We start from the raw sequence: 16,472 nt of genomic DNA, 5'->3' as shown, positions 1-16,472 counted from the left end.
TATATTACTGAATGTATGTTGAGCACAATAAACACGGGTACGTGAGAATAAATTGTAAATCTCAAATATCAATACAATTATGAAAGTCATAGCTAACTACGGCTGATGAAGTCAGCTGTCAACTGTCATGGTCATTGACGTAAAAAGCCTCCTGTTGACATTTCTTAGCTCTAAAACAACAAAAAAAAAGGAATTCATTTTAGTACAAAGATGAAGTTCCAGTACCAATTCAGCAGGATCACGTCTCACCAAGAGGGAAATTGAACGCTTGGCATCATTTGTCATGATAATGGCACAAAAGCCACTGCTTTGAGTGACGTTGATATCTTAAAGGCAGTAGTGGTCACACTGCATGAAAGCATAGTTATTATTTGTGGTTATTTTTGTGTCTCCCTTCTTTGTCTGTCTCGCTTAATTGTAATTATGCCTCTTCTCCTCATTTTGACTTTCAGATGTGCTTGACTGGTAAAGGCTGAACACGACACCTCAGCCTCGCCTTCAGAGCTAATAAATTCTCTTTTGCTCACCCCGACATGACCATCCCTTTCGCTTTCACCCACCTCTTATCCTTCTTTCAGACCCTGTCTCTCTCTCTCTCGCTAGGATCCCTGTCTCACCACCATGTTTCAGCTCTGTCACTCTAGACTCTTGTTCACACCCCCTTTGTTTTTTCTCCTCCCTTCTGACACTCTCTCACTCCTCAGCCCAGCTTCAGATTCACATTCCAGCCTGCATCTCCATCGCTGTGTTTGTATGTGCGCTCTTTTATCCCCTCATCTCTTTCTCTCTATCTGCATCCCTACCCTCTCTCTGTCTCTCTTTATTTACATCGCATTATATGCCTTTGTCCTTGGCTTTACGTAATCTGACTTACCCATGCCATCTCAGCAGACATTGTGTCTTTGAATTCAATTCAAATATAAATATGTTTCACTGATATGAAAAGAAGTCCATATTGCCAGAGCAACCTAATGTGCCTTGCTGATATAACATTACTGTAATATAAGTGGCACATTGTGGCATGTATAACTGGAGCTGGAGAAATGAAAACTGATGAAATCTCTATACTGTACATACCAACAAGTTATTTTCTGATTATTCCCTTCCCAACTGTTTAAATGGTTACAGATAAAATGTGTGCAGTCTAAATCTGTGCTAAGCCTACACTGCTGACTGCTTGACCTTCTCTCATTCTCTCTTTCCTCTTTTCACCCTTTTGTCTATCCATCCTGGCTGGTTGCCAACATTTGCCTGAACAGACAGCTGAGCCAAAAACGCCCTCCTCTGTCTGTGGTTTTCTCCTCATCCCTCATCTGTCTTCCTGCTCTTCCCATGAATTGACTACATCTATGTACTTTGCTCCACTGTTGTTTCCCGTCCCTATGGTTGCGCTGCATCGTGCCTACATCAATTAAATTATTATAGTGATTTTTTCAAAGACTCAACCACCTTTCTTCCTTCCCCAGCCTCAACTCTGTGCTCTAAATCTGCCTGGCTTTCAACTGTTTATTCCAAAATGCTTTCCTATTTCATCCACATTTCCCTTTTTCTGCCTTTACTTCACCTGTCCTCTCACTGTCTGTTACTCTCTGTGTGCAGTGTTGTCATGCATGGCTGACTAGAACATAGAGGCAGGTCCACTGCTCCACCAGCACTGTCCAAATCAAAATCCTGATAAGCGTGTGTGTCTGTGTGAACTGATGTGTGCAAAAATGTTTGTTTGCCCACCTAAGCACCTGTTAGCATATGCAAAAATGAGAGAGTGGACCTATGAATGTGCGTGTGTCCCTGCTTAAGTGTATTTGCACATTTCTCACGTTACTGTGTGGGCACTCACCAAACAGTATGTGGTGTATGTGCGTGTGTGTTTTTTTTAAATGTGTCAGTGAGTCAGATTCCCTTCTATAGCTACACACCACTGGGGATTAGGTATATGTGGCTATTACTGCTAGGTCTTTATTAAGCCCTATATGTACGTGGGTTTTAGCTTGTGTGAATGTATCTATAGGTGTGAGAGAGAGTGTGACAACCTGAGCCTCCACCCATCCACCCTCCATCTCCTCGCTCCTCCTGGTGTATCATTACTACCTCCACCTGGTTCCCCGCCTCATCTTCCTGTATCAGTGGTATCAGACCAGTTTCACCCCTCCCCCACACACACACAGAACTGGTTTCAAACACATGTACACCCACATCCACACAAGCATTATACTATATGTTGACAGGGAGAAAAAAAGATAGACAGGAGATCGTTCTTTGGAGAATTCACAATTTGTGCCCAGCATTGGCCACCCTATTATTAACAGTCATATGAAATGGTCACACCTAATAATTGAATTAAGTGGGACTGGAAAATAAACATTCACAGAGACAAAAGAGACATTTGAGAATGCCTCACTGTGCACAGACGACACATTCTATGAGATAATTATAGGAAAATACTGAACAAAAAGGTTGATTAGATTTTGCAAAACAAGTAATTAGAAACAGTACAAAAATAAAGGCATTTGCACCATCAACAACTTTATACACAGGTTGAGATTTAAAGCCAGACTGACCCCTGGTGGTAAGAGTGGCAACAACAACATCATTAAAGGGGGTTCATTTAGGTTAAAAACCTCTCTGTAGCTCACAGGGACTGGAAATTGGCAAGCCAATCAGTCAGGGGAATATTAGATGCACAGTTTAAGATATATATACGACTAAGATGAATTGCAGTCAGTAGCTGTTCAGACAGGCAGAAGTGGTTTCCATTTTTAACACAACTGTGTTAACTCTGATTTTTTAAATCAGCCTCGATATTGATCTCTAAAGTGGAGGGAAGTGATAAGGAGGCGATGCACAAAGCTGGATTGTGCACTCATGATATGAATGACTGTGTTATGGTGATAAGGCACTTGAATCTACAGGGTCCAAGGTCCTCTCTGTACTTGTCCTTTGCTTTCTGAAAGGTCTTCATTAACTGTTGGTTTGTAAATGTTCTGTCTTGACAGTCTATATAAACTCCATTAGAGTCAGTTTCTACCTGTCTATCTGCCAGTCTGTTAGTTACAGTAACCCCCTCTGATGCTGCTGCTCTGTCTGTCTGCTCATCACGTTGTCTGGATCTTTGGCGCCGTTTGGGCAGCCAAGCAGAACTCACAGTCTATATAAGACCCCTGTGCCCTGTGTGGAGCTATTGAAAATGCACAGCACAAAGGTGCAGGGAAAGTCAGTATGGTAAACCCCACACACACACACACACACACACACACACACACACACACACACACGCACGCACGCACGCACGCACGCACGCACGCACGCACACACACAAACACACAAACTTTATCATTAGTGATTCTATCTATGTTGAATGCTCATCAGGTCATAAATTTGGAAATTGCTCCCAGGCCACTCATATGTTACAGCTGTTATGTGCTGTTATATGTGAAGATAAAGGTGTGAAAACATCTGGTGCATTTAACTGAGGCTGCTACTAATACATAGACCGGTAAATACTGTTATCACACGTGGCATTCAACCCTATCTATCTCATCAACTATATCTGTGTTGTAGACTGAAAAAGCTGCAGTTTCATAACTTTCTGCCCTGATGATGCTTAGAAAAGGTGTGTAAATGGACACAGAGTGCAGGCTACATACATACTTAAGAGAAATCCTTCTGGATCAAGTGAACACAAAGACCCAAGAGCACAGAAGATAGACAGACAGGTCAGAAATAGATAAAAAGAACAGGCGGACAGACAGATCCACAGACGAGCAGTCTGGCACAGCAAAAAGCACAATCATTGCACAGCTTGCCAAAACAACCAGAGACAACAACATGGGGGCAATGCTCTGAGGTCATTGTTAGTTGATCATGTTTAATCATCCAACTTTGGTTGTATTTGGGAGATAAAACTTGGGAGCAAGGCAATAACTGCATGGTAAACTGTGGTGTTTGATTTACTGGGAGTACCATAAACCAGTAACTGCAAATACAGTAAGCCCACAAAACAGGGTTTATGTTTATGAGGAGGACAGATGCAAACATCTGGCAGCAGTTTGTCACGGATGGGAAGGCTGCTGTAACAACCTTTAGTGAGGTAGGCTTTCAAGTCACATGCTGGACTGATGTTGATGCCCATTGTTCTTTATGTGTTTTAATACAAAAAATCTTGAAAGTGAATTGAGCTAAGGAGCATAAATAAGACCATCATACTCGACAGTGTGTAGTTTTCCTTTGAACTTCTTTTGCTCTAACCTGTTTGGACCAGGGCTCTTGCAGCGAATAAAGAATGAATCTAAATCAACTATAAGAAAAATGCAAATAGAAGAGTAGAATAGCATGTGGCAACATAATTACAAACCAACATGTGAAGCATGTTGTACTCTGCTGGATTGAGCAGAAATGGTGCAGTGTCAACATCTATGGAATGGCTTCCTCTGAGAAAATGAAGAATTACATGTGACAGAGAGAGACCTCAGAGAGAGTTTTCATTTTTGAGATGAATGATATCAGACTGAAATACTCTGTCAGGGGCCAAAGATGGATAACTTTCCTACAAATATCAGACAATGACGGTGAAAGATCCAGCATCAGTCTGGCTGCAGCTGATGTTGAGGGATAGGCAGGTAGAGAAACGGATAAACTAAAATGAGGGGGGACGGCAGAGGCATTGTTGTTCAGATTGATGTTGGACAGGTTGATTGCTTTACAAGCATGTTGATATATAACACAACATTCCCAATGTGCCAATGCTGCAGTAAAATCAACAGACTTTGTTGCTGACGAGGATAACATTTTAAACAAATGTTGTGTTGTATTGGGTTTTATGCATTGCAGCCTTTAAGTACAAATTGACTAAATTTAAAATGTGCACTTCACACTATCAAATAAAACAGCCTTATAACCAGGTTACATGGAACTCTTCAGCAGCTGAAACTCTTTTATGGTACCGAGTGTTGATGAACGATTTTCAGTTATCAAATACAATTATAGCCTGTGGCACTTGATCTGTCAAATTCAGACTACTGAAGCCAGCAGCCCTTTTTTTAAGGAGCTCGTGGGCAGTATGAATAGTAGTTTTGCATGTGAATATAATATAATAAATAATATATACTGTATGTGAATGGCATTGGAAAGAATGCAAACCTCTTCTACAGTACAGTGAAATGATGCTGGGGAAGTGGCTTATTTTCTACCCAAAAAGTGAGGAAAGCCAGCACACTCACAATCCCTTCGAAAAGTTTTATTAGTATTACTATTACTATATTATTATTATTAAAACTCTTCGAAGGGATTGTGAGTGCGCTGGCTTTCCTCCCTTTTTGTTTTTGCTGTAACTGTGCACCTCCTAAAGTTTAAATCCTTTTTTTCTGAGTGCTCGCTTCTCTCTTTTTTTCATTGTTTTCTACCCACAAATCTTTTAAAGCTGTGAGATACATCAACTATTGACCAGTGTTTGTTATAGATTTAAAAATGAAGCATCCCATTCACCATTCTCCTTATTAAATTTAACAAACAGGCTGATTGCCAGCACGAGGGGAGATTAAAGTTCGATCTCTGCCACTGATAAAGCACCATGCATTTAATGAACCCAGTAAACAGTCTTGTGTCTGGGGACACGTGGCAATAATTGTCCTGTTTTTTCATCTTCTATGGCCTGGTATGCCAACAGTAGTAACATGGGACTCCCAGGTAGCATAAGAGCAGGTTGAACATACAGTACCTATTAGATTTAAAATAATTACCATCTGACCGTCATGTAGCTGCACTGTGTTTGCCTTAGTGAGGGCGTTTAAGTATGTTTGTAAGAGTGAGGATGACACAAACATTTACATGTTTACATACATAACCACTGTCTGCTCACACGGTTACGCACATTCACTGTATACAGCCAGGCATAACTCACGTGGTGAAGGCAGGATTGTACTTGGCCCCCAGGTAGTACGAGTACAGGTTGAACATGCCGATCATGAAGGCCACAAACACCATGATGAAGATGACCATGAACTTGAAGATGTCTTTGACCGTCCGCCCCAGAGAGATCTGCAGTGGGCCGAAGCTCTCATTGGCTGGCAGGATGTAGGCGATGCGTGAAAAGCTCAGCACCACAGCGATGGCGTACAGGCCCTCTGAGATGATTTGGGGATCAGATGGACGCCACTTGTTCCTGGCTGGAGGAGGAGAAAGACAGAGACCAGTAGTTTTATAGGTGAAGCGTGTATTGTTATGTGAGTCAAACCAGACCAAACCATTTTTGTGTATTCATTTGATTTGAGGCAAACTTGTTCTCAAATTTGGTAAGCCAAGTAGGCAATGTGGAGTAATTAACAGCAGCTTCCATGAAATATCTCTCTGAAAAAATGTCTAGTTTAACCTCTTTGGTAAATCTTCACTTAATTCCCCATATGAAGCATTAACAATTGCCTACATAGTAAGGGCAACATATGAAAATCTGGGAACTAAATCCTTACCAAGAAATTTCTTCACAATTGTCTTTAGGAACATGCATAATATGATGTCTTAAAATGTTGAAATTCAACTCCCGTGGGAAACCCCCTAAAAAACTACTCAAAGTTGGGGTACCCGTAACTGGATTTTTGAACATTCCGTAATGTTAAATTTGGCCTTAAGTAACTTGTGAGGGGTCAAACTAGGGGTTTTTCATGATTCTGAGTTGATCGCAAACATTAGTTTTACACCCAAAACACTCCTTGGTGGAGAAAAAAACGACCACACCCACTTTTTTTGTTCATCGGAACACCCACTACCACCACTAATAGAATGCATTACAGAGAAGCCATTCCTTAGCATTGCAGAGGTTGTGTCACTACTAAATACTCAATATAATATAACTTATATTCTATAGCCTTTTTTCTATAGGACATACACACCCTCCAAGATTTTGTGGTGTCACGATTGCAACTATTAATGCAAATTCAATCATGAATTCTTTGGCCTTGCCACTGCAACTTTTCTGCAAATTCGCTATCATATACCGCTGTGGCTAGCTGTGGTCAGCTGTGGCCACAGTGTTTCCATTACATGTTTTTTTTGCATGTGTTTTTATTACTAGTTATTGTTTTCATATAACATTAAGTTTTATGCGGATCGGGAGCGAGAGAGAAGGAAAGACATCAGGTGCACACCAGATGTCACATACCAGTAAAAACGGAAACATACACATAGCCTACACACACACTTCTCACTATTGGGTACATGTACATTAAAATGTTGCTTTCTTCTACTTTTTATTTATTGCCATGGTAAATCGGCCTAAGTATTGTTTAGTGGTAGTTGTAGTTGGTTAGCATTAAAAGTGAGGAATTTTGGAGTTAGCTAGTGCTAGACATGTTGAAGCCATTTACAACCTTCGATCATTGACAGACATACTACTTTTTACACCTGATATGTGTTATCTCCTTTTTCTTTTAAGAACTTGAAATATGTCATGTCATTACGTTGATAACATGCATAAGAAACTTAAAATTGTGGTAACACTTTATTTGATGCCTATCTCTATAATGCATTATTATCATGCTTATAATGGGTTATAATAAAAGTTATAATGCAGTTATAGCACTGTATAACTACAGTTATAAACACTCATAAATGATCATAATGCTTTATAACAATAATCATAACACACTATAAAGCATTTTATCTTGACTTATAAGGTCAGGTATTAATATGTTATAACTATTAGGAACTCGCTGACAAAGCCCACATCGATAATGCATTAAAAATATAGTTATAATGTGTTACAATTGGCTCATAGTTGTGTATAACTATCATAATAAACACTCATAAATTATCATAAGGCTTTATAACAATAAGCATAACACATTATAGAGCATTATAACTCTATAATACTTGACCTTAAGCCATTATAAAATGCTCTATGATGTGTTATGCTAATTGTTATAAAGCCTTATGATAATTTATGAGTATTTATAACGATGGTTATACACTTTTATAAGCCAATTATAACACATTATAACTATATTTATAATGCATTATCGACATGGGCATTGTCAGCGAGTTATAACGTATTATAATATCTGACCTTATAAGTCATCATAAAATGCTTTATAGTGTGTTATGATGATAAGCCTTATGATAATTTATGAATGTTTATAATTATAGTTATACAATGCTATAACCACATTATAACTCAATATAAGTATGGTTATAATGCATTATAGAGATAGGCATCAAAGTCTTACAAAAATGGTTGTTAGTTGGCTAACAGTAAATAATATGGTTAGTTAGCCAACTCCTATGTACGACTGAATCTGATGACCATCTGACCATTTTATTTTCCTAAATGCTGGCTGACTGCCCCATTAGCTATCAAGCTAGGAAAACATGGTGTAGGCCTATTGTCTTCACAAGGATTTTTGCAGTTAGGTTTAGGCTGTTATAATAAAGGTGATCTACTGTACTCAATAGAATACATTAGAGATCAGCTATTCCTGTGCATGACAGAGGTTTTCTTTAATGTCACAAAAAAAACTTATACTATTACTACTGAATACTTAATATAACTTATATTCTACCTTTTTACATTGTTGGACATTAATCTAGCACACACGTCAATGTCATGTCAAAAACCTGGGGGCCAGATCTGTCCTGCGATACACTTTTATATGGCCTTCAAGAATAAGATGTTGTTAATAATGGCCCACCAATATAGCATTCACATTACTCACATTACAAATCCCATAATACACTACAACAGCTACCATACAGTCATGACCAAGCAATAGGCCCAAGCTGGAATGAACAAGTTTGTGACACTCTGCAACATCTTTTTCCATTCTTCAAAAAGAGCCTGGATGCTCGATGGAGATTGATGCTCAGTGTGTGTGCAGATTAACATGATCATGTTTGCAATCAATGTAGCACCACTGTGTATTTTTTGTGCTTTTCCTATCTTCATTTCGAACAAACTTGTTTCAGTTGTTGCTGGTATGTGAAATCTGGTGCATGTCCACTGTCTTTTCTCTCTCGCTGCTTGCTACCGGTCCGCATAATAAATTACATTTATAATAACTTTTTAAATAAATTTAGCGACACCACAAAATCCTGGAGGGTCTGTATAATGTCCTATAGAAAAAAGGCTATAGAATATAAGTTATATTATATTGAGTATTTAGTAGTGACACAACCTCTGCAATGCTAAGGAATGGCTTCTCTGTAATGCATTCTATTAGTGGTAGTGATGGGGGTTCCGATGAACAAGAAAAGTGGGTGTGGCTGTTTTTTTCTCCACCAAGGAGTGTTTTGGGTGTAAAACTAATGTTTGCGATCAACTCAGAATCATGAAAAACCCCTAGTTTGACCCCTCACAAGTTACTTAAGGCCAAATTTAACATTACGGAATGTTCAAAAATCTGGTTACGGGTACCCCAACTTTGAGTAGTTTTTTAGGGGGTTTCCCACGGGAGTTGAATTTCAACATTTTAAGACATGATATTACGCATGTTCCTAAAGACAATTGTGAAGACATTTCTTGGTAAGGATTTAGTTCCCAGATTGGTCAAATGTCTGCTAAAATGCCCTTACTATACAATATTACAATGTATGATAATCTGTTGGTTAGGTGTTTATATAGTGTGTACAAGAGGTTAAAGTAAAGTGTTTTCTTTAATGCTGTACTACAGCTCAAAGTGGAACTCAGCCATCACCTGCACATCACTACTTCTTCAAGTTATAGCTGGTTAACCTACAGTGTTGAGCAAACAGTTTGCAATAGATGTTTCAAAAGAGCATAATCTTGACTTTAAGCACATATGCTTTGACAGAGGAGAACGCATCGCAAGAAGATGGATTACGTGAGGATGGGGAGAGTGGAGTTGGAAAGAAGATGGAGAGGGGGAGGAAAAGTAAAGAGCATGAGATTGGGGCTGCAAAGGGATAAAGGGATAATGTGTGTGAGGAGAAGTAAGGACACAGAGGGAATGGCAGGAAAGGAGGCACAGTAAGACATGTACTGTAGAAGGTGAGGCAAGCTGATATAGATTTAAAAAATGAGATGCAAGATCAGTAAAACAAGGGGTGAATAACAGAAGGCAAGTGTCAGTTTCACTGATCTGTTAGTAAACTGTGATTGTCTGGGACAAAGAGTGATCACAGGTCACAACACACAGTGTGTGCACGTTACAGTGCAGATGTGGAGACATGGAGAGTGGGTTAAGGAGATAATAAACAGTGCAGTCAGTGATATCCAATACACATTCATGTATATGCTGATGTGTCATGACAGAGTCAGACCACCAGATGACAGCACTGATGAAGGTTCCTTGAGTAGGTACAGCCCAGTAACCCATGGCCTCTAACAGTTTTTCTATGGTGAAGAGAAATTTGGCATCTGGAAGTGTGAACAATGTTTACATTTCTATTGTCATAAAGTTGTAGTCGTAAAGAATTTATTTCATATTCTGTTTCCAAGAGGCAGAAAAAGAAGGGAATTTAGACATTAATGATGGGTTTATAAAATAATTGACCTATTATAAGCTGTGTATATCTGCACTGACTTGTTATCTTGAGTATATTGCATTAAATATGTGTGAACATCTTGGGTTAAGTATGCAATGACATCTTTATCTAAATGACAAACACTCTTATCTTCTAGTGCCCCAACACAGGTGTATAGTTATTCGTGACATTTTTACGCAAACAGTCATCTAATTATCTTTTTCTTATCAGCGACTGGTGGAGCACGATGATTCAAGCAGCTCATGGAATCATTTACATTTTAGCATTTCATGGAAAAAATTGCCTGGTAGATAAAAAGTGATACATTTTAACGTGCTGTGCCAAAGACAAAAGCAGAATTAATATTGCACAAGCATAGTTGAAAAATGAATGGAAACAGTCACAATGGCTGAGAAAAAAAGGAAAGTTTGCTACGTGCAGGAACTCAGACTGAGTTGCTAACATTAAACACAAATGTCTCACTCATCGTACAAATATATTTAGTGTAACTGCTCACCAAATGTAAAGTACGCAACTTCATCAGGCAGTGAGGCGTTACTGAGGTCTTCGTCTGGTACATGCATGTCCACATACTCCTGAGCTTTGGACGCCTTGAGGAACGCCATGAAGCGCGCTGTGAAGGATGCCGTGAAGATAGACAGCATACCGAAATCCAGAACGTTCCAAAGGTGCATCACGTACTCCCTGGGCCCGTCGCTCCAGATCTCCTTACACTCTGACCAAATCATTCCTGAGGGAGAAGATACACATACACACATTAACATATGGATACACTGAGTAAAGATGGGAAATACAATATACACAAAGATGAACAAATTAATGCATGCACAGACATACACATAAAGACTCTCTGCAAATACACAGATGTTGACAACCAAGTGTATAATTTATACTCAATCATCCAGTCAATTCTACCTCAGATGCGCACACACACAGGGAAACCTAATTCCTTCTATGCAGCCACTCTGTCATTCTCTATTTGGAGCCAAAACAAGGAGAAAATTACCGAAAAAGGGTGCCCAGATCTGTATCATCTCTATAACAATTACTGGGCCTTCGAAGCATGCTGCTAGAATTACAATCACCCTTGTCCATGTAAGCCACCACTGCACAGACACACACACACACACACACACACACACACACACACACACACACACACACACACACACACACACACACACACACACACACACACACATATATACTGGCAAGCACGCAAGAGGGCAAACACAGAGAATCACACACACCCAAGCACCTGCTGATAAAGAGGACCACAGTTGGAAAAAGAATGGAGCCATAACATGTAACCAAATAAAAAATAGAACCATTATGTGCACCAACTTACACAAAGCACACACATAATCCTATTATGTTTGTGTGTGTGTTGATGGAAAGAAGAACATCAGCAGATGGGTAGCAACAGCTGAGGTCTGACAGATATTGACATGGACTATTTATCTGTTGAGTTTGTCTTTCCATCATCCCCTTCTACCTCCCTTTTTTGCTGTCTTGCTTTCTAATATTCTCTCTTTCTTTCTGTCCTTCCAACTAATATTTCCTGAGCAGCACTTCTCAGCTCAGTCTCCAACTTTCCCTCCAGGTTGTTGTTAGGACTCAGCATAGCTAACTGCTTCAGCAAATCTTGCCTGTGCTGCATCCAACCAGGGAACTTTTATTTGATCTTGGGAGATAAGAGAGACTGAGTTGTTGCTACAATCTCGGCTTTTTGTCTGCTTGCATGATATCTTGATTAAATACCTCGATATTGATTGAAAAAATCAGGAAACATCTGGCTTTGCCTCTCTTCCATGTCACCTTCATTTCTCACCACGACGCCTTGACGGTGACTACCTTACATCTATTTGCATTTTAATTGGATGCGACTGTGCAGAATTTCAAACAGAGCCAGCGCGTATGACCCTGTGTGTAAGTGAGAAGGTGACTCACCCAACACCCACTTCATGATCAACATCTCTGTCCAGGAGAACTGGGTTGTCTTGACCCTGAACACCTGTCGTGGGTGGTCTGTGATGGTCTCATTGGGGAGGTTCTTGACCCCCTCAAAGCGGTCGGAGGCGTTAATAACCAGCAGACCCAAGAAGATGGTGAAGGAGACGGCGTGAGCTACGAACTTCATGAAGGGGCTTCGCAGGATCTGGCCCAGCTGGAAGAGAGGAGATTCAGGGAATAATACGATTTTCTGATACACACGCTGATATGTTATTACCTCATAAAGTTGATTTGGTGAATGTGTTGATGAAAAAGGTATATCGAGGGTTTATGACAGACGGTGTTATACGCTCTACAGACTGTTAAGCCACTTGGGTCAAATTTGTGATTTGTGCTACTACTGTAGGCTTCTTTCATACATTTTATTGAAGTATTTTTCAGCTTAAGATGAAACAAGAAGGCAACAAACTGCCAAGGAAGACAAATACACAAATAAAAATTATGGGGTGCTACTGTTGTTTTTCTCTCTTGTGATATATCATGTCCAGTGTCTTTAATTGTCCTGTTTAGCTGGTAGCATCCTCTATTCCTGTGTTATGGGCTGTCCATTTCTCCCATTTTTTGGGAAAGGTCGCTCCTCTGGACCTCAGACAGAAAGTCATCCTTTCCACTGAATAGATTTCTTTAACTCTTTTCTCTCTCCTTTACTTTACAGTACATCCACTGATTGAGGCTTGGGTACTCAGTTTTATACCAGTTCCTTGTTATTGTTTTTTACAGGCCGTAAGCAGAATTTTACACATATACCAGTCTTTCCTTATAATCACGTCATCTTTCAAAACACATAAATAGATACTGAGCTTTATAAATAAAATTAGATTTAACGTGACAGCAGCAGACACAGAGCAACAGAGTCATTCAAATGTGGCTCTGGTTCACATGGTCAATATTCTCCCCTAAATCCAGAGCTGAATATTTGGCTTTTTAGCTGCTAAATGCTTAATGCACTTTGTTCACCAGCTTCTTGCTCACTGTGTCTGCCTGCTGCTTGGTGTTTGGCACACTGTGGGCTTTAGAGCTTTTCTCAGGGAAATAGCTGCCTGCTGCATTTGGAATCATGTTTGATGACACTGACTGTTAATCAAAACATCTGCTTGATAATTTTCTGTGGGTGTGTTGCCTTTCATATTATATTTCATGCATTTCTGAAAGAGCGATACAGACAAAAGCACAGTTGATGTCAAGGCCATCTTGTCATTGCATTGTAGTAGAACGCATTACATGTACACCATTAGCCACCATTTTTTACTCATCGTACTTTCACTTTCAGTTCACTTGTGTTTGCCAACACAAAAGCCTGCTAAATCTCATGGAGTCATGCTGAACAAACATGTTTGAGTTGTAGTTATTTGTTTAAAAAGAAATAAATAATTACAGGAAAACAAAACATTTATTTACTGAATCAATAATTTGGGCTTTCGCACAGTCTCTGAGATTTTGGTCCTCAGAGATCAAATTTTGGAAAGCACCACTACACAACCATCTTAGCAGGCAAACAGCATCTGTTGTGATTCATGGATGTGTTTAAGCAGCAATCACTTTCACAGCAACATAATGCCAGGATAACTGGATGCCAAACAATCAAGTGTCTGTGGGAATGCACCATATGGGGGGAACGTAAGGAGCGTTAAACATGCCACCACACAGAGGGACCTTTTTATAATTGCACAGAAATATGCCAAGACCGACAAATACACATCCATGTACAGGCACACACAAACACACAGACAGAGTTACACACACATTCACACACACACACACACACACTTCCCAACCCCATACAGACAACTGAGATCCCAACATTTGCTACTCTGTAAACCTGCTGTGTTCAATATTAACTACCCACAGGATATCTCTACTCACTGCATGCACAGTAACACATTAGATTCAATAGCTGTTCCCATGCCACACACACTACTAAAGCATGCTGGAAAAGGTTGTCTGGTATATCTTAACCCTGCAAAACCTTCTCTAACCCTCCTCCTGCCATTGGGACCGCTTTGCACTTCTCCCAGCTCTTGTGCTGATAAAGCTGATCCATTTCACCCCTCGGCTTAAATGAGATGGTCATCCTAGATCAAGCCTACCACTACTTGAGGACTGCAAACTCTGTGGGTTTCTTTTTTTTTTTTTCATCAATTTGATGGTGACAGGCGCTGATCCTCTCTCGTCCAATGAAATGGTGGCTGCTGGTAGCAGGGGCAGGCAGACTAAATAAAAGGGTTTGGTGTGAAATGGAAATCTCAGAAGGACCGAATGGAGCTGATGTGTCCTTTATTATTCACAAACATCTTTTTCACCAGAGAGAATTCAACCTGGCATACACCTGGAGTGGACAGACTTTTAATAAGTAAGTATCTACAGTAGGTAAGACCAGGTGCCATTGCGTAGATGTATCGTATGTTCACTGAATGTTTAAATAACATATTCTGTAGGACTTCCTTCTCCTTACCTCACACATACACATAATCCCATTAACCGATCACTACATATTTGACTTTATGCATTTCCATCAATACGCCCCTTGTTTTTCGGTTATGTCTTATATCTTATAGCTGGTACCATTTTTGCATCCTGACAAAGGTTAAGGTGCTGCAGGACTATTCAATAATGTCCTGTCATTCCATTGCTGATAAATGGATTGGGACCCAATCAACGCAATCAATTTCACTTGATATCACTTAGTGACCTGGGTTTGAATTTGCAAAGGCATGCAAGGAAAGGACAAAGGACAGAGATGCAGGGGAGGAGTAGAAGGAAATCTTGAGTGTGAACAAAATAATCGAAACAGCAGGGTCAGAGCTTGAATGCAAAGAGGCCTTAGAGCAAATTAAAATTAAATGCATGACAGACTGCAAGAAAGTAATTAAAGAAAAAAAATCATTAGCTAATATGGGAGTGGGGGAGTGATATGTAGGATTCATAAATGTCAGCCTATCATTGTCAAACTGATTGGGATAACTGATAGAATTACCATAAATAAATTGCCTCTACAATATTGCCAGTGGTACTGCTTGAGTGTCTGAAAATTAGACACAGCTATCATACTTTCCACATGATGCATTTAGCACACACTTGTATCTATTAATCTTTCAACACACTTAACAGTATACATCATTGTAATGTATACCGAGGTAGTGTTATATTTAAAAAATTGAAAAACGTAATTGTGAAGAGGCAGCAGTACGATTGCTCACTTGTGGAAAAGCTTATGCTTGAATTTGCTGCTATTGTAGCTGGGGAAAAAAAGACTGAAGCTGAGCTTGATTGCAAGAAATGTTGCAAACTAATCTGTATTGATTCATATAAAAGAGTAGATGAAATAGTCTGAATGAAAAAAAAGAGTTGAACAAACCATTTTGGGCCTTAGAAGGATATATAAAGTTCTTGCACAGCAGTCCCACCAATAACATGACTGGACACTGGCCTTGCATTGTGCTAGGTGTATATATTATTTTGTACAGTTGTGACACAATGATTTAATTTCTAAGAGGACTTGTGCTAAATATTAATCATAAATAAATAAATACTGACACACTCACTAATCAATGCAGAATTGGTTCATCAATTATAAAACACAACAAGAGACAATTTTTTCCTTGAGAAAAAAAAAAGAAATGGTATTATTTCCAGGAAGAAGGAAACCTGGGAACCTGACTGGCTTTCTTTCTTTTCTAACACATAGCTTGCTTTTTCCCTCCTATTCCATGCATGCACCTTTAATAGATATCCAATCACCCCTCTGTATTCTATCCAATCAATTCCCAACACCTCCACATTTTCACTCAACCTGAAACTATATTCTATATCAATACAGGTTCATCCATTTAAAAAAGAGCATATCTCATATTTTTCTCTTACAGGAGAGTAGATATCCATGTAATGTAATGTTTCCTTGTTTTTTTTTTTTACTGTTTGCCTTCGATAACTTACAACTCATCTTGTGCATCAATAACATCAATATCTTCTAC

At 39.4% G+C, this 16,472-nt stretch overlaps 1 protein-coding gene across 3 annotated transcripts in view; it reads right to left on the bottom strand.

The window, feature by feature from the left end:
• Window positions 1-16,472, bottom strand: part of trpc7b (transient receptor potential cation channel, subfamily C, member 7b) — a 61,459-nt gene that overhangs the window by 13,150 nt on the left and 31,837 nt on the right. For all 3 annotated transcript variants that reach the window (XM_085789779.1, XM_085789780.1, XM_085789778.1), the window contains exons 5-7: window positions 12,439-12,655; window positions 10,985-11,218; window positions 5,897-6,161 (exon numbers count right to left, since the gene is read on the bottom strand). In XM_085789779.1, the coding sequence (XP_085645905.1) occupies window positions 5,897-6,161; window positions 10,985-11,218; window positions 12,439-12,655 (716 nt within the window). The remainder of the gene's footprint in view (window positions 1-5,896; window positions 6,162-10,984; window positions 11,219-12,438; window positions 12,656-16,472) is intronic.

Source organism: Trachurus japonicus, chromosome 10 (genome assembly GCF_045865225.1).
Source record: "Trachurus japonicus isolate A0001 chromosome 10, Traja_1.0".
Classification (NCBI taxonomy): Eukaryota; Metazoa; Chordata; class Actinopteri; order Carangiformes; family Carangidae; genus Trachurus; species Trachurus japonicus.
Note: the sequence above shows the minus strand (reverse complement) of the source record. Positions and strands in the feature narration are given on the sequence as shown.